This window comes from Oryzias latipes, chromosome 15 (assembly GCF_053564925.1).
Source record: "Oryzias latipes strain Hd-rR chromosome 15, Olatipes_Hd-rR_3.1".
Classification (NCBI taxonomy): domain Eukaryota; kingdom Metazoa; phylum Chordata; class Actinopteri; order Beloniformes; family Adrianichthyidae; genus Oryzias; species Oryzias latipes.
This window is the reverse complement of record NC_136251.1, coordinates 11856864-11880721: the sequence shown is the minus strand read 5'-3', so window position 1 is coordinate 11880721 and position 23858 is coordinate 11856864. Positions and strand designations below refer to the sequence as shown.

At 39.5% G+C, this 23858-nt stretch overlaps 1 protein-coding gene across 1 annotated transcript in view; it reads right to left on the bottom strand.

Annotated features, from left to right (window-relative positions):
- Positions 1-113: 113 nt before the first annotated feature.
- pdzd8 (PDZ domain containing 8) overlaps positions 114-23858 on the bottom strand; it is a 40529-nt gene continuing 16784 nt past the window's right edge. Inside the window, exons 4-5 of the mRNA XM_023963121.2 lie at positions 4510-4672; positions 114-4386 (exon numbers count right to left, since the gene is read on the bottom strand). Coding sequence (XP_023818889.1) covers positions 2036-4386; positions 4510-4672 — 2514 coding nt within the window. The 3' untranslated portion in view covers positions 114-2035. The remainder of the gene's footprint in view (positions 4387-4509; positions 4673-23858) is intronic.

The window sequence follows — 23858 nt, the reverse complement described above, 5'->3', positions numbered from 1 at the left end:
GAATTCAAAACAACTAGCAGAACATTTTTATTTATTATATAACAGGTTTTAAAAACTGTTGCATGTAGATTTCTGAATGTTAAAATAAAACAGTTGAGGCTTAGAGATGGAAATCCATTTGTTCTCGTTTATTTACGTTATGTACAATAAAGCTTCGTCACAAGGCTTTCTTGAAAATTGTTGTACAGCAACTCTCAAACACACACAGACACACAAAGACAGCATTTTGACCTGCTGACTGCCAGCATGTACAGTCTTTTACAGAGCTCGGCGAGGACGGAGGGGGCAGAAGCAGGTGAACTTTTAGAAAACCAAATCCAAGCGTGCTGTTTTTTTTTTTTTTTTTTTTAAACCAGCCCAGAAGGTGCACTGGTGGCAGAAAGCAAACCCCTCCATCTCCGAAGAGTTCATTGGTCCGCAACCCCCACCCCCCTCACAGGTGACATGAGCATAGACGGATACACATACGCTTATCCACAGAAACAAAAACTAAAGAAAATTCACAGACACAGCAACTCATTCCTGATTATCGGCTTCTTTCCTACAAAAATATTGCACAGAAAAATCTGGATTTTAAAGATTGACGAGAGCAGCCAGTGAGATAATATGTACACGAGCAACAATGATCCACAAGGAGAAATTTCACTCCAATCATGTGGAATTTCTGGTCTGTTTAAGAGCAACAAGTGTCAGAAATTAATGTAAAGATGCAGATTAGTTTGGTTTTAGATCTTGTAAAGTGGATCCTTTACTCTGCAGGTGGAGAAATCAGTTCTTCAGGACCACCAGTCTGAAATTTTTTCATCGAACCCAAATTTTGCTCTTATTTTGTGCAGGTAAAGTTGCAGCACTAAAGGGGCGTAAAAAGAAACAAATCTGTCCTCTTCAAGCTTTACACTGTAGCTGTGCTCCTCTGGATAAAAAGATCAATGAAAAAAGAAAAAAAAAAGCGTCACAGCTAAAGCTGATTGCAACGGTGGAGCTTGTGTGGAAAGTGTGGAGGCGGAGTCTAAACATACATTCATTAAAGCAAGACAAACGCCTGTTGAAGGCATTTGCATCTCCAGGGAATTCACCCCGAAGAGCACGGAGATCATCTCCACACTGGAGGGCTTATTAAAAAAAACACCAAAATGATAACGTCACAAGGGCCAACATTCACCCAGATACCTTTTTATGGGTTTTATCAAGACACAACAATCCATGGATTAACTTTAAAAGCTGGAAATAGTTTTTTTTTTTTTTAAAGAAGAACAATGTATATAATAAAAAACGGCAAATAAGGGAAAAATTTCACAACGATCAATAATGACAATAAATCTCAGCCCTGGAAAGATAATAAGTTAATTAGATATTCTTAAACATAACGAAACAAATGACAAATTATGCATCATAATTAATTATTACAATGGGATTCAAGTCCAGAAGAGTAGACAGCATTTCCTTAAAATCCAAACATTTGCAGTAAAAAAAAGTGCTAAAAACAAAAAGGTTCTGCATGAATGCTTGCAAGGTGCAAAGCGAAATGTGACTTCATCATCATAATCGTCATGCGAAGCTGACACTAAAAGACCAAAGTGAGGACTATATTTAGAAGCTGTGTCAAAGTCTGTTACTATATTTCTTGTTCAGGTTACTGGACCAAACGAAGGTGCGTTTTCCATCGTTTTTCCAATGCAACAGATGGAGAACTAAGTGACCAAAATGTGACGTTTGAAAGACAAGGAAAAGCACAACTGGAGGGTAAACACGCAGCAGAACTGAGGGCAGGTGATGCTGTCGATTTCCAGCTTCCCTTTAACAAACCGTCAGCATGGAAAAAGCATCACGGTGTGCAAATCAGATCGTCAACAACAGAGGAGGAAATCTTTTAGGATCCTTCCATTTCTGACTGAAATAAAAAAAAAAAAAGTGAATAAAACATCCCCAATATCTGAAAAAGGACTGCTGAAGTTCTTCAATATCAAAATCACTTTTTTCTGCAAAGCTCAGGCCCAGTGTATGCATACTTCATCTTTTCATTTACAGGCTTGGTCTAATGCAGTGCCTCCACACAGATCTGCTCCTCGGTTATGTCATCCAGCAGATTTCCATCCACAGGGCTGGAGATGTCACTGTCATAGACCTCTGCTCCCATCAGGCCCTCCTCTTCCAGACCCACCCTTTTGGCCTTGAAGCCTTGCTGTTCAGAAGGTGACATGCTCTCCACAGACTCCAGGTCTTCTATTCCGGCGCGGTAGTGGATCATGAGCAGTGTAAGGGCCTGGAGTCTCTCCCCAGACTTGGTCAGAGCAGCACTGATTAAGGCCTTTCGTCGGACATCTGTGGCCTCCCTCTCCTCCATCAGAAGGGAGTTATTGTGCTCCAGCTCCTGATCGATTTCCTGCTGGAGCTTGTCCAGCATCAGCTCCAACTTCTGGGAGCGTTCGTCCGTGGGCAACCCTCGATACAGGTCACGACCTATCTCCTTCACTGCGATGAACACGCTGTCGTCCAACCCGCTTTCTTTTGGCGCAAGTTTGCTGCTGCTGCCACCAGAGGGCTGCTTTGACGGGCTGGCACCACTTGTGTACGTCTCAGTGTCACTGCTCTCATTGTCGGACGTGTTTGGCGTTTCTTTGGGTGAGGGTTCCACCCCTCCAGGTGCCATGTACATCTGTTCAGTAGGTCGAGTCTTGGGCACCTGGCGAAGGCTAAGCAGGCGGGAGCTGGTATTGATGATATGTCGCGTCAGGCCAGTGGCGCGGTTAATGGTGGATTTAGCCTCAGGGTCAGTTCCACGGCGCTCAGCTGCTGCCACACAGAAAGGATTTTCAGCGAGGCACTTATCCTGACACTTTTTGTGGCAGACATAAGCACAAATTATACACTGAGAGGCTGCCTTGGTCCAGACCTTTTTCTTGCAGTATTCACAGTAGGTAGGGTTTTGGAACTGGGTGTCTTGAAAGTTGTGACGAACTTCTGTTAACTGCATGGTATTAAAGGCCAAGTCATCACGTGGAACCGAGGGGATGGGTTCCTTCTCCTTGTCCTTAATTTCTTCATCCTGGAGGCTACCCTCTTGCTCCCTTTCCATCAGCCCCACTGCATTGTCCGGCTCACCCTCTGCCAAGTAGCAGAAGTTTAAGGTTACATCTCCATAGCACAGTTTCTCATTGAAACCCTTATGGGTGCCGAGGCTGCGCAGTGCAGTGCGACTGACATTAGCTCTAGGCTCTGGAGGCCCCAACCTAAAGGTGCTCTGATATTCTGCAGACGATGTAGCCATACATTCTAGGGCTACATGTTCGAGCTGAAGGCTCACATGACCCAGGCACAACAAACTGCCGAGCTTAAAGGGATCTTTGGACCACAGGGCCACATTAAGGTACTTATGGTTGGCCTCCACCTCAAAGACAACCGAGGTCTTAGACCAACGTGCAGTTTGATTTTTAAACAAGGTTTCTGGGGATTCCCAAAGCAAGTGTTCCTCCAGACTGTCTCGTGTGCTGCAAGAGCTCTCGGAAGTTTTGTCCTTTGCTTGATCGGCTTTGCTGCTTGTCACAGAGGAAGGAGCAAGGAGTTCATCACTGGAATCTGTTGGCTTTGTAGATTGCTTCACTTCAGCTTGTTTGATACTTATCTTCTCAGCTTCAGCTTTTTCGTCACCAGCTCCACTTAATGGAGCCTTTTCTGGTGATTTCTCAGAAGCACTGATGGTGGTAGTCAAAGTTGAAGCAACAGAAGTAACAGTAGTAGTAACAGAATCAGCACTTTCTAAAAGACTGGTCTCTGAGGATGCAGATGTCAATCTTATCTGAGGTCTTGGGGGCACTGGGGGCCGAGAGGGAGGAGGCGGGGGAGGAACAGCAGGTCGTTGCAGACCCTCCCCTGGATCACTACTGGCCTTACTTGGTGAGGGTTTGGGCGATTCTTTGGCCTGGGGTTTTAGTGGTGATTGCAAACCCACTAGGTTCAACTTGCGGTTGAGAATGGGTGATATGGTGCCAAGGGGTTTAGCAGCCAAGTTCGCAACCGTCCTTTTGGGACTTTGGTTTACGTTAAGTAAAAAATCCTCCTTGGTGTCACTGGTGTTTGTGGTACTGCTGCTAGGTCCACTTGCCTGGCTAGTTTTCGTCTCCACAATCAACTCCTCAAACTCAGAGTCCATGTCTTTGCTGTCGGTTAAATCAGAGATTGTGGTGATTGGAGTGGGATCCTCTTCATAGCTTACTGGATGGGAAATGAAAGCCGTTTCCTCCAGCTGCCCTAAGCCTTCCTGAAAAGTTCCATGGCTCCCCAGGGAGGCATTCTGATGGCGAACTGGTCTTTCATATAGTACTTGCACCTTTTCTCCAGCTTGCTTTAACAGTTTGGGCACTTGAACAGAAGATGTCACTTTGACACCTGAAAACAGACAAGAACATTATGCTTTACAAGAACATCTGTAAATAGTTGGAACAATTTCTACACTACTTTTCTCAATAACACTTCTATACATAAGGAATTATAGTTTGTTTGTTGTTTTACCTCCAATAGCAATGAGGCGATCACCCTTCTGTAGATCCGCCAAAGCTGCGGGAGAGTTGGGTGTCACCGTCTCGATGCTGACATGCATTGCATCTCCCTCAGACGGAGGAACTTGCCTGAACGTCATCCCCACGCTGCCACCAATGCCCTTGATAACCTCCGTCTGAAGCAGACACAAAACATGTATGTATATCTGTTTGTTTATGTATTGCATTTGTGGCTCTAAGAAGGGGAGACCCCAGGAAGAATAGCTACTGGCATGTCCAGTAGCTAATGGAAATCCTAAATAAACAAAAAAACAGAACAGTTAGGGCTATTGTTATTAAAAGGCACATGTTATCAACACCCTGTGGTTTAATTTGAGTAGCTTGTCTACCAAAATGATCTGTGGCAAGTCAGGTTGTGGACATAAGTTGTTCTGAGAGTTTCATACTTGGTGATACAAATTCTGTCAGCCCTGTAGGATCTAGAACTGGATCAGGGTGGCTTTGTGAGTTGAGGATCCTTTCAGGAGATGTATATAGAAATAGATATGGTTTATTTATATGGTCAATCGTTTTTGGTGTCACAGAAGGAGCCACAGTGGTGTAACCTTTAATTCTTTACAGATGCTGTAAGCTGTTGTTTTCTTGAAAAGAGGTGCATGTGATGGATGCTAAATTGATGGTTTCCAGTGGTATTTTAGTTATTATGATTATGCTGTTTTAAGGCAAAACACAAAAAGCCTGTGTTGTTTTCTAGGACATAGTTTCTGCAGTGCAGCAGGAGTTTATTAAAAATTCGCCTCTGAGTTCTGGGACTATTGGTGCAAGAAAGTTTCTAAGCTATTTTTTTAAACAACATTTTTTTCATTGATTCCTGATTCGCAACCAACAATTTGAATAAAGAAATACCCAGAAATGCCATTATCAGAAAAGAATCCACAAGAACATGTAAAAAATATGATTTTACACTTCAACAGTATTTAACTGTTGAAGTGTGTGCACTCAGGTTCAGCCCTATAAGGGTTGAGTTTGAAAATGTGATTAATCAAACTTCAGAAAAATGGAAGGCAACCTAATATTTTCTTTAAACAAAAGACAAATTTTAAAAACACTTGAACTTTTTTTCTTTCCTTATTTTGTCTGGCAAATACATTTTTTCAGCTAGTTTTTAAAAGTAAAAAAAAAAAACATTTTACAAATAAGGTTGCACCTTTTTTTCAATTTAAATCTGTAAATACTGTTATGGTAAAGCAAGTCAGCTTTGTATGTTTAGGAACTTTTGACTGGGGTAGCAATTTAAGAAGCTTCACTTCTGTTTTAGAATGAAAATTTGAAACATAAAGTTTGTGTTTAGTGACTTCAACCCAGCCTTAACCCATTAGCATTTTCTTGGCCCATTAATTCAAAAAGATAAACTATAACAAATATTACAACAGCAGCAAAAAATATATAAACAATTTCAAAAGATTAAACTGTAAAGATTTTCTAGCGGTGTCAGAAAAAAAAATATCTGCACGTCAGACTGTGAAATTATCAGCATATTCATGATGAGACACAAAAGTGGTGATTCTGTGGAAGGACAAAGAACTGCAATTATGACACCCTCCTCGGCAGCCTAAATAACACACCTGACAACACACCCCTGTGGTGGTGCGGGGGTAACCTGTTCATCAAAACCACACAACACGTAATTCTTGCAGCGCCAAGACGGATGAGCACATGTTCACGTATGAAGCCGTTTTAGGTTTTGTACTAAAGAAAAAGTGGATCAATATCCCACAATCAATCATTTCTCTACAGCCTAAGATTATTTTGTCTATTAATTAAGCACCAGAAAATATCTAATCAAAAATGTCATCATGATTTTTGGTTCATAAAATAATGAGATTTCCTCATCTGAAGAGAAATCTGGATCAAGCTTTTTTCCACACTTGGTTAGATGAGACAGGCAAATTAACTGATAACATTTTCCCTCAGACATCATTGTAGGACTACAGTATGTTTCTGTCAGGCATTTATTAAGGTCTGTGTCAATTTCAAAGCACCATGGAAAACCTCATTTTGTTCACTGCTGATAGATATGGAAGATGATGTGGCTGGTTTGGTAGCACAAGCTTTTTTAAAGCCGGCTTTTACAAAGAAGGAGTTGGTTGGACAAAAGATCAGTGCACTGGAACTGACAGAGAAGAATTTTGAAAGCGTTTCAGAAGTGCCTCATCAACTTTATCTTGGTTTATTAGGAAAAAGACACTGAGATGGTTTCCAAGTAGGAATAGAGCTCAGTGGCTGTTAATGATGAAGGGGCGATGGACAATGAAGAAGATGGAGGAAAATGCAAGGAAAAGAAAAGACAGAAGACCAACAAGATTTGGGTAGACCGAGATAAATGACTATAATTTTCCCTGTTGTCATTTGTTACCACTCATCTGGAAGACTGAGTGAGTCATTCATGGTCATAAATAAGCGGAAGATTTATATCGTGTGGTAGTGAAGTTTTTGTTCAAAAAGTAAGTCTGTACTTTTGGAACAGAGTGTGTTGATGTGGCGTCAAAGGCAGTCAAACACCATATTAGCTGAATAGCACCCTGATGTGGTTAATTTGCTGCATTGTGAATAGTGGATGGATGTATTGTAATATTGTAATGTAAAAATAGTGAACTATGAAATACATGCTGCTATTTGCCGATCATAAATTATTGGACTGCAGCAAAATTGTTTCATTACAAAATTGATCTTCTAATTTTTACAGTATTAACAGAATTAAAGTTGACTGTAGCAAATAAAAAAAATAAAAATTGCCAGTCAATAATTTGGTACATTTTTACAATTAAAAAGAAAACAAGTCTGTAAAAATTATCAACATAAGTGGGAAGTGGCGTTTATATCAAAGAGTTCCATCTTGATCTCATCTGACCACATGACATTCCCCCAATCCTCCCAATGTTAGCTACTGGTCCATGTTGCTGTGCTATGAAGTACAGGAAAGTAAACACTGTTGTTAGCAGTAAATATAGGTTCAACTACATAAATACTTCAGATGTTAGGACTCCTGGCATACTGAGTTCTTCTTCATGGGATACTTCATGGGATACTTTTTAAAATAAAGTTGGATCACCATCGTTTTGAGATATATTAAGAGCCTTACCAAAGGAGCAGTCCAAGATTGTGATTAGTTCAGTGCAAAACCATCTATAATAGTTAAGGACAAACTAAAACAAGCATACAAGCATTAGTGCCTTGATCCTGCTCTGATCACTTATTGACATCATAGTCAATTATATATATATATATATACACACCCTGATATAAATATCCCAGGTGAAGAAACCCTGTTAATCCGTACAATGATGACTTGCTCTTTTGATGAAAATGGTATATGTGCTACATACATACTTTCCTTTTGACATGATTTTACATTAAACTCTAGTCTGCCAGCTCAAATGGGCATATTTTAGCCTGATGCATAAAGACTGAAGAAAGATGAAAGAGAAAAAAGCGGTCGTTTAGAACACATGAAGGAATTAAAGGCAACTTTCTGCCAAAACCAACAGTTTAACTGTACTGTTGTGCAACTCATTTAGTTTTCAAAGTTTCTGATGGGTATTTCATGAGGGCAAAGCATTACATTGAATGACCTTACTGCCTTTACAACATAAATAAAAGGCATACTGGCTGATTGAATTTGGGGGGGGAAGGAAAATATTTTAATGATGAACATGGAGAATGGAGAAGTGCTGGTCCATTACAACTAGCTAGACTGGCCTACTCATTGTGCTGCCGTTTTCATCATGGTCAACAATATTTCCCCTAAATTCAGGTGGTTTGGTCTACTTTAGTTGTTCAATGTGTGAAACCAAACCAAAGCTGGTGAAGATGTCAAATGTTCAGTCTTTCCTGCCAACTCTGCGTGACTATCCAAGTGTGAAAGCAGCTGAACTCCTAAACATCAACAGACACATCCCTGATGAGCTGTTACAGACAAATGCTCCAGAACTGCTGTTGATCCACAGCCCCGCAGAGAAGTGGATCAGCTCTGCGTCTGTCAGACTATCGGGACGGGGATTTATTTAGCCGTTTGAGTGGGAACAGATGAAAGGTGAGAACAGGTGTTGACTGTCACTGAGGAAGCTGGTTGTAGCTGTGTGTGTACAGCTGCATCACTGGCTTCCCTCTGGCCATTGTGCCTATAATAGATTTACAGAGAAGCTTGCAAGTCCATTCTGCTCAAGTGCAAATAGTGGCAATCTCCCTTTTACAAACAGGCACACGCTCAGTCATGGAGCCTCATATGTAGCTGATAATGGCACACACCCACAATGATAAGGTTTCAGCAGCTGCAGGTTCAGAAAAATCAACCTGCAGTGACTTTGATTCCCGCTTATCTGCCTGTTCACGACTTCCTGAGCAGAAAAGGTGTCAAAATATCTCTGTTATCAAAATGTCTTAGGAAATTAAAACATTTGAAAACATAATGATTTTCTATGAATTGTTAAGATTACTATACATATCAGTTTGAAGAAAATATTTTATGCCGTTTCAGTTTGTAAATGTTAAGTTCTACTTGAAAAGCATTTGCTCTACTGGAAAACTGCACTCACAAAGCATCTGTGATTTTGGACTTCGTGTCCAGAGGGAATCTGGTTCCAGCGTAGACGCACTTCTAAAGACCACAGAGATGAGGAGGTTAAACACAATGTGATGTCCAAAAAGATTTATCACCCAGCCAACCTCATTTAGAGGAAACAGGCTGATCTGTGTTTGGCCCCAGAAGTCTGAGGATGCACCATGTCTGCATCCGTCATCGCTTTGTCTCACTTTCATTTTCTAAGTTGAGGGTTTTGCGTAAGAACTGTCTTCCTGCAGAAACATGCTGTAATGTTTTTTTCTCCATTTTATTTTGAAACGTCCCCTTTTTAATATCAGTTTTTTATTTTCTTCATGACAGCAGTAACTTTTGGATTTGTGATCAACTAAAAGGAAATATCTAAGATCAAACCAAATCTGCTTAAAAGAAAATGGCATGACAAAATGTAGTTAGAGTTCAGCTAATGCAAATATCTTATAAATAAAGTAAATAATAATTAAATAGATTTATTGTAAGAGCCAATAGAATTTTTCTACAATATATATATATATATATATATATATATATATATATATGTACAGTACAGACCAAAAGTTTGGACACACCTTCCCATTCCTTTGACTGAGAAGGTGTGTTTAAACCTTTGGTCTGTACCGTACATAAACAATATTTTTTCTATGTTTTGAGTATTTTTTATCCTATTTTTCATTATTAGTTAGTTATTGTTTAACATGAAATCCAAATATTAAACAATAAAAATAAAAATTTTAACAACATGGGAGGACATTTGATTTAGTTTTAAAAAACAGAATAAAATAAAAAATCTGTCTTTTTTCTATTTGCAGCCACTAGCAAATCTGTTTTCTTGTCATTTCCTCACAGTCAACATTTGATTTTGATTAAATTTATCATGGATGAAGATGGAAAGAGTCAGATATAACATACCAAAAACTTACTTCAACATTTTGCATTTTAATGCCAATATTTTGTAACAGTCTGACAGGGTTCACAAAGCTGGAATAGCTTCACCACTAACTTAAAAATCACACATCTATGTTCTTGTGAATCGGAGATTAGAGTAAATTTAACCTTCGAACAATAATTTAGATAGCAGGGCTGGACAGAAAGTTAATATATCAGAAGACACCTTGATAAGTGGAGGGAGAGCTACACCCCAAATACCATTTTTGTTTATCAAACAATAAAACCAAGAGGAGAGCAAAGAAAATTTCATTCACTTAGATATATCAAGATTTTAAACCATAACAGAATGTAATGATAGTGTAAAGGTGTATAATATTTGGATTTCATAAAGTCACTTTAACCCTTTAACATTTGTTACACGTTCAAAGTTCAATAAAAACATCCTGATAAATTGTAAGTTCGGTGTTTCCCAAAATTGCAGGGTGTAATTGTTGTGTGCTTCCTCCGAGGCAGTAATGGTCCTAACCGTGTTTGCATTGACCAAAGACAACAAGCGGCTCCTAGTTTCATGTATCTGAGCAAAAAAGACAAACAAGGAACAGTGCAACCCTTAAGTGGCTACATGTAAATTGCAATTCCCCATCTATCTCCGCAAAGACAGCCAACTCTTTTATCTGGGCTGCCACAGACAACAAATGAAAGGTTAATGTGTTCAAATTGCAGCTATCACAGCTTTAAATCTCTCTCCTTTACCTCGGGGACAGAGTCCCAGACAGACCTCCCTTTGATCTCTTAAAAAAATAAAAACCTCTCGCCTTCCTTCTCTGAATTTTCCACAGATTACAAACCTCTTTCAATCGAACCAAAACTTTACAACAATGGATGAAATTAGACAAATTTTTTGTTACTCTAGCAATAATTGCCGTCAATCAACACCAGAGCATGCTAAGCCAATTAGATTCAAGCACAGGAGCAAGCATTGCAGTGTAGTTACTGTGGAAAAACACTTTTTTTTCTGACAAACCTCCATGACAGAGACTTATTCGTCAACATCTATGGAGGTTTAGTTTTTAGATGTTTTTACATCACACATCATTTAACAAACCCCAATGTCAAAAGCAACTGAGAGGTTTCTTACAGACGGCCAACATCTGGAAGTGTCTTTCTCAAGGACAAGACTGCAAGTAAACCCAACCAAGTGCCTGTTCGACCTACTGAGCTCCATTTTTAAGTAATAACTTTAGCACGTAACAGCCAACAGTAACAGAGAAGATGTTTCAAAGAACAAGGCGGAGTGCAGCTCAACGGTAAAAACAAAACCAGGTGTGCGAGAAAAACCTCGGGAAATGACCCTCGCCAACACCACTCCAGATTATTTTCTTCGTCGGCCTCACCTGTTTAGCACGTTGACCATCAAAGCAACCGTGCACCAAAAAAACGAACGGGATTCAACCATCTGATCCACTAAATACCAGGATAGTACATTCAGGTGTAGGTTTAACCATTTAGTGGGAGCATTTATCCACAGCAGTTTGCAAATGTAGTACAAAGCAAGTAAAAGCTAATCGGAAGTCAATATATTTCAACTTCAGGCATTAGAAATGTCATGGAGTAGAAATGTTTAATTTAAATATTTTAATTTTAAGATTCGAGCACTTTGGGGATACTTGTGATAAAGGTCGCTGTGTCTGTAGAGTTGGAAAGCTTCTTCAACTATCATAGATCATAGAATTTGAAAATGCTGCATAAATAACCAGTCGTCACTCATTAGCAGAGAGTAGAACTCTAAAAATGCACAAGTCTTATTTGATCGTTCCATCCAATCTTGTCTCATAAAGTGAACTTTCAGTCTCAAGTGGATTTAATTTTTGCTCAATTTTAGTATTGAATTATTGTTTTTTTATTGTGTGTGCCACTTTTGGTAAATCCAGAGGAGAAATTTTGACTTAGTTTTGAGCTGTTATGACTTGGTGATCAAAAACAACAAAGGCTTAAATGTCTGATATTAGTATCGGCAAAAAGGTTTTATTGTACTGGCATAAAAATATCAAAATGTTATATTGAGCATTTGTTTTGCAACGTTACTAACCTAATTTTGAAAATGGAGTCTCTTATTATCAAAGAAAAAGACCAAACAAATTCTCCGTTTGGTTATATTTATATAAATTGATGAAGTTTATACACAGCAGGGTAGGAAACTACACCACATGGCGATCTTCAGAATAGAAGTTCTTGATGCTGCTTCTGGGACACTCTTGAAATGTGGCAACACACCCAATGAAACATGTCATTTAAAAAGCATTGCAATAACGTCTGCTTTGAGCCTTTAATACAATGAACATAATTACAGCAGATTTCTGAGCAGAGAAAATCTGCCTTGCGCTGATATGCAACACTTTACAGTAGTGGAGTGTTTACACAATCAACTTAAATCAATGGATTTTGTCGTAGCTTAAAGTGTTGCATATCGATTCAAAACCTATATGAAGAGCTACTTTTCTCCACGTCAGAATCAACCGATTCACGTCGACTGCAAAAATGGTCGAAGGTAGGTCAGAGAGTGTGTGTTATTTAGGTGGCAACATCTCCGGTCTTAAAGGGTTAGTATGCCTTAGGACATCTAAAATCAAAGTGCTCATAGTAACTGGAGTGAACTATTTTAGCAACAAAATCCTAACGGTTTATTTATTGTAATACAAGGAGCTACCTTTTTCTCAACACACCATGCCGAACAGAAGGTCCTAAAAATTTTATTATTATTTTTATTTGCTTAGTATATGTTGTGTAGCCGTGTGTCCGTGGAAGGGTCTTACTATGAACTTTTTATAGAATAAAAGCACACGAGCTCTAGAGAAGATCCGACGGTTGTGTGGATACTTGAACCAGCTGGGGGGCTGGTCGGAAATATGGGCATGATAGATGGTTTAAGTAGCATCTCCTGCTGCTTGACCAAACATCCCTCTGGTCTTCAGCAGGTCTGGCCGGGTGCTTGTGAGACGGAGGGGTAGAGCAAATTCTTTTTCCTGTCACTGGGCTGCTTGGTAATTTAATTTAATACCACATGTCAGATCGATTTGTGTATGGTTATAGGGTACAAGTCGCTGCAAGGCAAGTGCGCAGCAATTCCCTGCCAGATCCAATTAGCAGCCCCGGTGGTGATGGGGTGGGGTGGGCTACGGGGTGGAGTGCACGGCTGGTAGCTCCACAGGTGTTCATGTGGGCGCTTACTGGGCAGGCAGCATACGTTCCCAGAAACACAAACGGAGATGGATGCTAAACTGCCGGCACACACTTGTACACAACAGTGCTACCAAGACAACTGGATGCTTCCTCCACGAAGCCCAGCTGGAGGTAGGCATCCGGACTTTTTAAGTAACTTTTCATCAAACTGACTATTGAGGAAGGATGTGAAGAATGAAGACGTCCTCCTTGATAGCAAGGGACCGTCTCAATGACAGGGACATGCTGTCAAAAATTCCTCAAGAATAAAGAAGACAGAATATTGCTGGATCCGGTTTGTATTTAACAGCACCAATACATCTGTGGGAGTGGTGATGAACAACATAAACCTTTGGTTGGTAGAGCTGCTTAGTAAAGTACCAGGACTGACAGTAGTGGTGTTTGATCCTCATTACCCTACTGTAGTTCCCTTGAGCAAGACCCAAATTTCCCCAATGGCTATTGATTAATCTATGGTTGATCTGGTCAGCTCTCGAGTGGGAATCCATAACTGTAAATAAATGACTTTGATCTATCAAAATAAAGGTTTAAAATACTTGGTTTTGTGAAACTACGTTATTTCAAATAAAAAGGGAAGCTGTTGGCGGTAGTTTGACTATGTCAGCTTGTCTGGATCAAAGTAAAATCTCTGTCCACCACATGTGCACTTCTGGTTTTCCCAGCAGCTCATAACCTCCACCACTAAATTAATTCACAGTGTGTCAAACACAAAAGGAGTGTGCTCCCACAGTAACTAAGCACACATGCAGCCAGAACAAATGCAGTATGAGATTCAGTCCACGCTGCACAAATCTGATTCCACTCTATTACACTGAAGGTCAGCGCAGAATACAGTTTTTGCTATTCTGGAAATATTTATCTACCAGTTTATGTGACAGACTATACTGAATGCTAAGACTACTAAATAGCAGTATGCTAAAAACATAGCTCTTTAGTAACAGAGACAAAAAGTAATCACTTTATATTTTATGTGTTTTGACTCACTTGGAAAATTAAAAATAACCAACATTAACCAGATCTAGGTGCAACATTTTTATGTACATTGTTTAAAATACATCTTGAGATTTATCATTAAATTAGAAAATGGGTTCTAAATACTATATAGTTCTGAAATTTAGGATTGTGAAGATACATTCGTGAAATAAATTATTTCTATTGAAATCTTTTAACTTTTGTATTTGCTTCAGAATTTTTTGTTGTCACGATGACTTCAAAGAAAAAAATAAAATAAACTTCAAACAAGCCTACTTGCTATTGAATTTCCCAGTTTTGAAAGAAATGTTGAAACAAATAAATCAATCGATTTAGTATTTTGGTTGCTATATCCCAACCCTACTGTGGACAGTGACAAGGCTTTGTTTGGGCCACATCTACTATAGATATTTCCATGCTATACCTTACACTAAATTCTTCTTACCAAGCAAATACATTATCGGTGAAGCATAATTAAAAAAATACATTACAGTAGCATTACTATGAATAAGTAAAAAAGAAAAAATTAATTCTAAAAAAAAAAATTATTATATTTTTTTAAATCATAAACTCAGCAGTTTAAGTCACCACTTTCAATGAATTGTTATTATTTTATTTTTTTTTAACTTGTAATTGTATTTTATCCTACCTGTGCAGCACTTTGGATCTCTAGTTGATGTTAAAGTGCTTTACAAATAAAGTTTTGATTGATTTGATTGAATCATATGTCTATGTAAATGCGAGTAAAGGTGCGTTTTGGGTTTTGTGTTCACGCACATTTTTAACGTTTTATTCTATTCGTACAAAACACAAGGCAAAGGCACAGAAAGCTAAACCAGGTTAGGGTTAGGTTAGGTAAACTTTGACCAATGTGGGACTCTGATTTGGTAGCGACATATTGATGGCGACCCCCTTTAAATTCACGGAAGTGCCAGATGTTTAAAAATGTATCATGGAGGTGAAATCCATAAATGTGGTTTGAGTCCTGCCATAAATGACACCAAGTCTTTCAACCTATCGGAATAGAGCTGTGAAAAAAAGCTTGGAGCAAAATTCATGAGATTTGCACTGCTTGGACATTTTGCACCAGGCCTCTTCCAACTGTAGGCGGTGGACATGCGCTAGTATCAAGTAGCGACGGTCTAGCGTGGACAGCAGGGGCTAAATGCATCACATAGCTAGTGTGAACATAGCATTAGAATGAGTCTCTTTTTATTGGCTTACTGTTCAGAGGTGGAACCTGCTGTTTGCATGCACTAAAAAGCAGACAGTTGGGAAACACCATTTCAAAGCGAACCTGATAAATAAGAAACCAACTTTTAGAAGGTAGAAGTGAATGTGATGTCTAATCTTCCAGCAGTTTTGGTTCACACTTGTTAAGGCTGCGAGGCTCAATCTGAATGTTCAAGTTGCGGTTTTATCATTGAAAGTAGAGTTCAAAGCTTGAAGAACAAAGCAGTCGTTATGGAAACATGGTCAAACAAAAAAGGCGTTCCGGCTTATTTGCACTTGTATGAAGCTCGGTCGCCTACGCAACTCTGTCATTGTCCTGCTATTAAAAAACAAGGATCTGTCGTGACTGTTGCATCATCCTGCTTAATTAAATGATAAATACAGTTTCAACTAACAGCACAAGCCTAGATGGGAGGAAAACACCATTTCCACTCAGTTATCTAGTTGGCATTTGGTTTGTTCTCCTCTGAGCAGTACAGCTTCTCAGTCATCAAGACAAGGGTCCTAAACACCCAATCTAAGAGCCACATTCACTTATCAGTCATTCAACATTCCTACATTTTGTCAGCTAATTTCAAGACACCAGCAAACAGTCTAAAGATTGTCATGTCATTTACATTTTATCTGTTGGGCTTTTAAACTCCCAGAAAAATTAAGCACTTCTGGAAAAAAAAGACTGTCTTCAGGAGGAAAAGCTCCACAAATAGCCCTTTTATTCCATTTGGATCTACTGCAACCCAATAAATCTACCATAACATCCTTTTATGGTTATACAGATGAATATATGTGGTGGTTAGTATCATTGTAAATGACACTAACAGAACAGAGCATAAACAGACGTGCCTACGTCATGTCAGCTGTCAGATCTTTGTAGATGGAAGAGAAAACTCATTGAGTATTTTTTTTTAACACTAAGAAGGCTATGTTGTCTCCGAGTTTGTTAAACCACCGGGGACTTTGTCTGGATTACACCTCTGGATGTTATCAGTGGAAAAGTAAAAAAATCGAATGACTTCTGAAATTTCAAATTGGATAAATAACTTCGTCACAGTCCTTTTTGGTAAATCTGGGGGTCGTTTTAGGTTAAACTGGGCATTTTTCCACACCATCACAACTGACGACTCCTCCTCTATCAATTTATTATCTCTCCTATTGTGTGTGTCAGCAGTCTACTAAGAGATGTTCCAGATCTCTTACTTTAGTTTTTGTGACATTGTGCTAATTTGTTTCCTGACCTCCAACTGCTGCAATGACCACACTACTCCTTTTGTCTTTTCATTGATGTTCCATTGGTTTTGTGTGTGTATCTGCTTGCCCTTTCCGCTCTGTTGCAGTTAATAACAAACATGTTTGTCTTAAAAGAGATGTTTCAATTTTGTTTTGTCCGACTCTTTCCTGCCTTCTTGGACTCCAGTAGATAGTCATCCTTACTGCGTCTGGTTCCACTGGAGATTTCCTTCTGGTCTTCCACTAAGAATGAGTTTTCTCTCCATCATTTCCATGATAACCGCTAGCAACCATGGGTCAGACTTTGTTACATGACATTTTCTAAAAGCGGTAATGTAGAAGGGACCAAGAAGCCAGATAGTCGCAGGGTTGTTGGCGTGCATAAGTGTTAGACAAGACAGTGGTTTATGGAAATCAAATGGGAAACTTTCCTAGAAAAAATGCAAGGAGACAAAGAAAGTGTTTCCAATGTAAATATGTGTACCTTTGTTTGCTACAAAAAAAACCAAATCTGATACATATGCCTTTTTTATGTAAGCCCACATAAGGAGTACATTAAGGCAGCCCATTCTTTCTAAATTTCTAATAGAATTTACACCCTATTTATGTTTTAAACTGCAATAATTCTGCTGTTGTGGACTATGGACTGCTTTTATTTGGGGTTATGAACGCTCACAGCATTCAGCTTCCATTAACAGGTCATTCCATCTGTAATGAGAGCACAGCTACAGAACAAGGAGAGAAACACTTCAAATGAAAATGGACGGCGATCTGTAATATGACTGCATTTCAGCGCATCATGCACATGGTTGCCGGCTTATTGGGTCTCCTTAGAGGTGAATTGATCAGTGGAAGAACGATTAGAAACAAACAACTTGTGGGACCAACCTCTCATGCCTTTAATCTGCCTTTCTCCATATAGCCAGCCGTTGCCATACGGGAATAACAACGGGTCAATTTACCGGCAGGCCAAAGTGGAAAGAGATGATGAATGTGTCACCTGCTACAAGGTGTGTGTCAAATATGGCTAAATTAGTAGGGGCCATCAGGTGTACTTGTGTCATGTGGTGCATGTTTACAGAGTTTGCTCTGCATCGAGAATTTGGGGGCAACTACCAATTTTAGAAGCCCCCACCAGTTCTGTCAGTTTTCTTAAAACATGTGATTATGTGTATCTAAGCTGTTAGCTGCCCTTTAGTCAACTGTAACTACAGTTTTACATAGGCAGTGGTGTTGTATCAAATAAAAACATGAAACAAATAAACTAAATCAAGCATGGACTTTATCAGTTTGAGATCTCAATCATTTTGCAACTTTGTTTTTGTTTTGTTTTTTAACAGGAATATCCTTATAGATGAAGTGTGGTCACATTGAACACTATTAAAAGCAGTTAATATCCAAACAGGAAATGTTGGACTGCTGTTTTCTGCTCTCAAGTTTTGTGATGTCATTTGGTTTAGGTGTTTGTGTTTTTCCAGAACACAAGCTCATGTTGATATGTGGATGGTGGAGAGGTAGAACGGTTGACCCCTTATCGAAAGATCATGGGTTCCTGCCTGCCCATGTAATGGTCCTTCGGCAAGACACTGAACCCCACTTTGCTCCTGGTGATTTTAGATTGGCGCCAGTGTTGGGCAGCTGAGACGCCATCAATGTATGAATGTGTGTGTGCATTGGTCTTGGGCCTTCTAAGAAGGTTGTAAAGCGCTATACTAGTAAACCAGGTGGAAGCCTCCATCCATCTTCCTCCACTTATCCGGGACTGGGTCATGGGGGCAGCAGTCTAACAAAGAAGCCTGGAGTTCCCCGGCCATTTCCTCCAGCTCCTCTGGGGGACCTCAAGGTGTTCCCAGGCCAGCCGAGAGACGTAGTCTCTCTAGCGTTTCCTGGGTCTTTACCGGGGCCTCCGCCCAGTGGGACATGCCCGGAACACCTCTCCAGGAAGGCGTACAGGAGGCATCCGGACGAGATGCTCAAGCAACCTCAACTGGTTCCTCTCGATGTGGAGAAGAAGCCGTTCTACTCTGAGCTCTCTCCGGGTGACCGAGCTTCTCACCCCATCTCTAAGGGAGCGTCCAGCCACCCTACAGAGGAAGTTCATTTCAGCCGCTTGTATTCGGGACCTCGTTCTTTCGATCATGAACCAGAGCTCATGATGATGTAGAAGGGTGTTTATTTTTTTAATCTGACATTTGTGAGACACACTGTAGAACTTAGAATGCGGATTTTAAACAGCTTTTTCTGCTATCGCCTTGTGTTTCTATTTTCGACCAAATCATTTTCTGATTTGGAGCTGGACTTTACATTCTTTTTGTTTATCAAATATTGGTATTTTCTTTATTCGTGTGCGCGTCAGCCATGCATGCCACAGAGCAGTAACCCAGCAGCATGCAAGCTTGCTCTGTGTTGTGCCGTCCATGACTATGTCAAATTGATTTTGATTACTTCTAAAGATTTTTGCAAACCCACCACACGCCCCAGGTAGATTGCCTACACATATATTTACAGTATATATCAAAAGGTTATGCTGACCGCTTCAAATGATCCCATCCTGGTTCAGAAAATAAAAGAATCCCTGTTGCTGCAGCCTCTTGAAAAACAACAATCTATTGTTTCGCAAGCTACTCTTTCTTCAGAAGAACCCTAACTAATATTTATGGTGCAGCTCTGATCTGAATTTCCAAATCAACAACTGGCAAAAGTTATCCATAATTTGTATTCCATTTTCTATATAAAATAAACAAGTAATATATTCTCCCAAAAGTTAGGCAAAATTTAAAATGTATTATTTAATTAAATTTAGAGCTTTGATGTCAGGAGTATGTTGTTTTTAGAGTGATGTATGAGAGGAGTGTATCTGTTGTGAGTGAACAGGAAGAGGCTGAAGGCTGTGCACACAAACACTCCAATAATTTCCAGGGAGAAACAAACAAAACCATAAACACTTTCAGATACACGTCACCCACAATCACTCAGGATGAGACAGGGCAGTGGCTTTTAAGAAAATACACACTGTGGCTGATGTTGGTAAAAATAGAGGGATGGTGGTCCGAGTCACAGCCAATAAGCTTCATTTTGAAATATTTGCAAACAGGTTCGATTCCCTCTACAGTGTACTGAGCGGCAGGCATGTGTGCGCACAGACTCGCACCTCTTTGAGCCCCTCAGCCAAACTGTCAGCAGGCATCAGCACAACCATCCCAGCATAGAGTCGACAAGGCAGATGTGCAAACCCGCCCAACAACTTCAGCACACCATGAATGAATAATACAAAAAAAAAACAACAGCCACCAGTCATATTTCAAGAAACAGACTCCCATTCACCTCTACAGAGACGTCAGGGATGAACAATAAACCTGACCAATGGGAGGTGGAGGAAACATACTCTGAATATAACAGGGGAACCTGGAATCGCTAGTGTAAAGCTTTAAGGATGCCTTTACTGCAATGAGGCAGAAATGTGTGAATTCAACTCTTCCCCCTGAAATGAACTGCACTATTCTTCTCATTTCTTTCCAGTAAAGACCCTAGCTTCTGTTTTAAAGTTTAACAAAAAACAGATGACCAGATATTGCAATTCCTCTAACACCACTGGTCTTTTGGCAGGTCTCAAAGGAGAAATTTCTCATCGACTCCCTCGTTAAAAAATAAAAGTGGGCCTCAAAATATGTTTCTCTGCATTGCTTAATTTTCTACTAAAGACAACCCTCTGTGTGTGTGTGTGTGTGTGTGTGTGTGTGTGTTTGTTTGTAGGGCCATAAGAATAAGTTATTTTTATTTTATTTTATTTATCTACAAAGTCACACCACTTCATGGACTGGTGGAGGATTGCGGCTACCAAAGTCAGAAGCCTGACGGAGTGACACGAACTCAAAATAATATAATAATGGGTGTATATAACGACCTCAAATTAGCACCTATTGGAGACCTGCTATATCTGAATTCCCTCACTACACCCTAACCCCTAAGAGACTATATAGTACAGGACTGTCTATAGCCCTGGATTTTAACTGAATTTGGATGTGCCAAAAGTGACGTCACCCATTTCTAAAAGTAAAAACCTAATAAATATGAACATTTTACGAAGACTATTTATGGATCTACTGTTTTCTGTTGATAAAAACTTAGCCAGTTCTTTTTTTGTTTTTGTTTTTTACAGAGTTTCAAGCACAATGCATTATGGTTTTTATTTGCCAATCTTGTTAGCACACTAGTTTTTTTGCGTGTAAATTATTTTACAGTTTAAACACATGGAGGTTTTAGCTTAAACTGAACTATTTACCAGAAGTTAACAAGGTAAAAACTTTTGAAGACACAGCAGTGAGATGAAGGTCTGCTGCAGCCTGGCCTCAACAGTGAAGACGATAAAGCAACTTTAAGCAGAATCATTTGAGCCTGCGGTCCACAGAAGCAAACTGTATTAACGGCAGGCAGCCTCTTTAGCACAGCACAGCTGATATAAACTCAAAAAGACAGAATGACAAAGTCAAGGTCAAGTACTCGCACTACTGCAGCTAGAGCACGGTCCAGACTGCAGATGAATGAAACCGTTAAAAAAGAATCTTCTTCTGGTTTGACAACACAATCAAGCTTCAATAACAGAAAAAAATCCAGAATATTTTCAAGAAGTGAGACCAAAACAGAAGTTAAGAGATCCTTGGCAGTACTGATTCAGGCACATTCAGTACAGACTGTGCAGTGACATGCAGTTAGAGGCTGAACTGGCCTGTAAGGGAGGACGGGCGCCTAGACATGAGAAGCTTCCACTGCAAATATATTTAAATGACACCAAAGCTATTAGCATACACAGAGAGAGCAACTGTTTTCACCAGGCCAGCGATGGAGGCTCATATCTGGAAACCATCAAGGGAGGAAGAAGAGGGGGATGGACAGTGACCTTTTCCAGATGGTATAGCCTTTAATCCTGACTACAGAGTCCTGCTGAGGACATGCAGACTGGAGACGTCTGATAAATCAGCCTGAAATGCCACCGTGAATCTGCATTTGGATGCGTGCATCAACAAAAAAGGAGACTCGAGCGCTTTGAAGTGGGTCCACTTGGAAAGGCTGAAATGAAGGTTGGATATTCATGACTGATTGGAGAGCTGACAGCACCGTTGCCTGCTCTGGTGAAGCTCAGCGCTCCAGTTCACTAGTTAGAAGAGTTCGTTCCAATATCTTTTCACTAACTAGTAAAACACACTAAACAGGAACACTAAACTATTCTCACTTGATCGATTTTGATTTAGTTAATCAATCAACTAAATATCAAAATCAATCAGAAAATCAGCTAAAGGGGACTTAGAAACTATTTCCACTTGATTGATTTTGGTTTAGTAAATAAACCAACTTAAAATTAAAATCAATCAAAAAACAAGCTAAAGGGGACAGAAAGCTATTTCCACTGTAGACATCCTCTTCATTTGACCGATAGAAATTAAACTACTAGAAAAGACTCTAATTAGAAGTAAGGAATTTTATTGTGTAGAAACATTTTCATCCTTCCAACTCATTAAAATGAAAAGATTAATGAAAATGAAAATGGAAAAAATGAGTGATGGGTTTAGTTTAATAGAAATCTATTATATTGCATCAATCTTTTCTTAAAAAATGTTTTCTGACCTATTTGAGGTTTCCGATATATTTTTAAGGCACAAAATATCTTTTTTCATCTGCGTTTCACTCATTTTCCATCCAGCTTCTCACCGGAATTTAAGGGATTCTGCAGAAGATTTACCGATTAAAATTTTTTATTTAAAGGTCTCGAAAAAAGTATAGATGCTAAAAGACAAAACACTGAGAACTATGACAATATTTTTTATTGTTGTCATGTAGATTAACAGCAAAACTTTAACTTGGTTGTTGCGTAAAGTAAACCTAAAAGTCCAGAGACTGCTCTAAAAACTGAGCAGCATGATTGGATCCATGTGTCACAGAGCACCAACCGTAAAAAAATATTGACCAAATGAATTTTGGAGCAAACTACGGTCAAGCTGATAAATAGAACATAGTGTTTGTAATATTTGAGTCCTTATTTCTTTCTAGTCAGTATGACAATATGTCTGCTCCAAAGAAAGCAGGTGAATCAAGAGAAACTGGAGTATTTTTCAGAGCTGGAGCTCCCTTAGAACTTTTTCTGAATTGCAGTGCAAGAACAAACCCAAAAGAAAAAAACTTAAATTCAGTTATTCTTTCAGCTCATCGAGAAAAAAAAAAATCAGAACATTTCTAAAGGCCTCCAGGACATCAATAAAGCATTTTGATCATGATTTACTATACACATTTTGTGGAAAAAAAAAACTTTGGTTTGGAAAACTAAAACATAAAAGAACAAATCCTTTTGCAAGGTTGGAACTAAAGTAAATAAATATAGGTGCACATTTAATTTCTATATCACAGAAACATTTCCCCCCCAAACACTGATCTGAATCAGAGAAATGGAAAAAAGCATGATGGTCAAATTCTGCTGTGTTACTGCCCCCTGCTGGAAGAGATTCGAACTGCAGAGACGGTAAACCACATTAACAGTGACTTTCAGATCACAGTGCTTTCACCATACAAACCAATGATCGTTAACGATTGTATTCCTCCTCGCTCATAATGTGGCCCTGGTGTCCTCCTGACAAACACCCTAGGATTCAAACCATCAACTTCCCCAATTGGCAGATGGCTCCTCCACCTCCTGAGCTGTCCGAGGATATCACAGATAATCCTTGAACTGTTGCAAATGTCACAGAAAAGTGTGCAGGGAAGCTTTGCTGCAGCGACAGGCAATAATTAAGCCTGACATTTGCCTGTAAAACGCTCATTAATCACTTCCAAACCGGGCTGACGCCATGCCTGTAATATCTCCAAATTGCAGCAATTAGAAAAGGTTTTGCTAGAGGGGCCTCGAAATGCTCTTTGCTGTTCAAAATGTCAACATTGGGACAATCTAATCAGCACGAGGAAGATGAAACTCCGCCATCATTAATTTGTTATGATGACAATATGCATCATGTGCAGCATAGCTGTACCTGACAGCCGATTGGGAAGCAGCACGTGTTCTTCATCAAGAGCACAACCTCCGTCTACTTTAGTGCTCAAACCACAAAATATAAAAAACTGAAAATGGATTTAGCTTTAAAAAATGAAAATAGTTGACATTTCTGAAGTTTGCACTGTTAAATGTGGGTTGGTGGAGC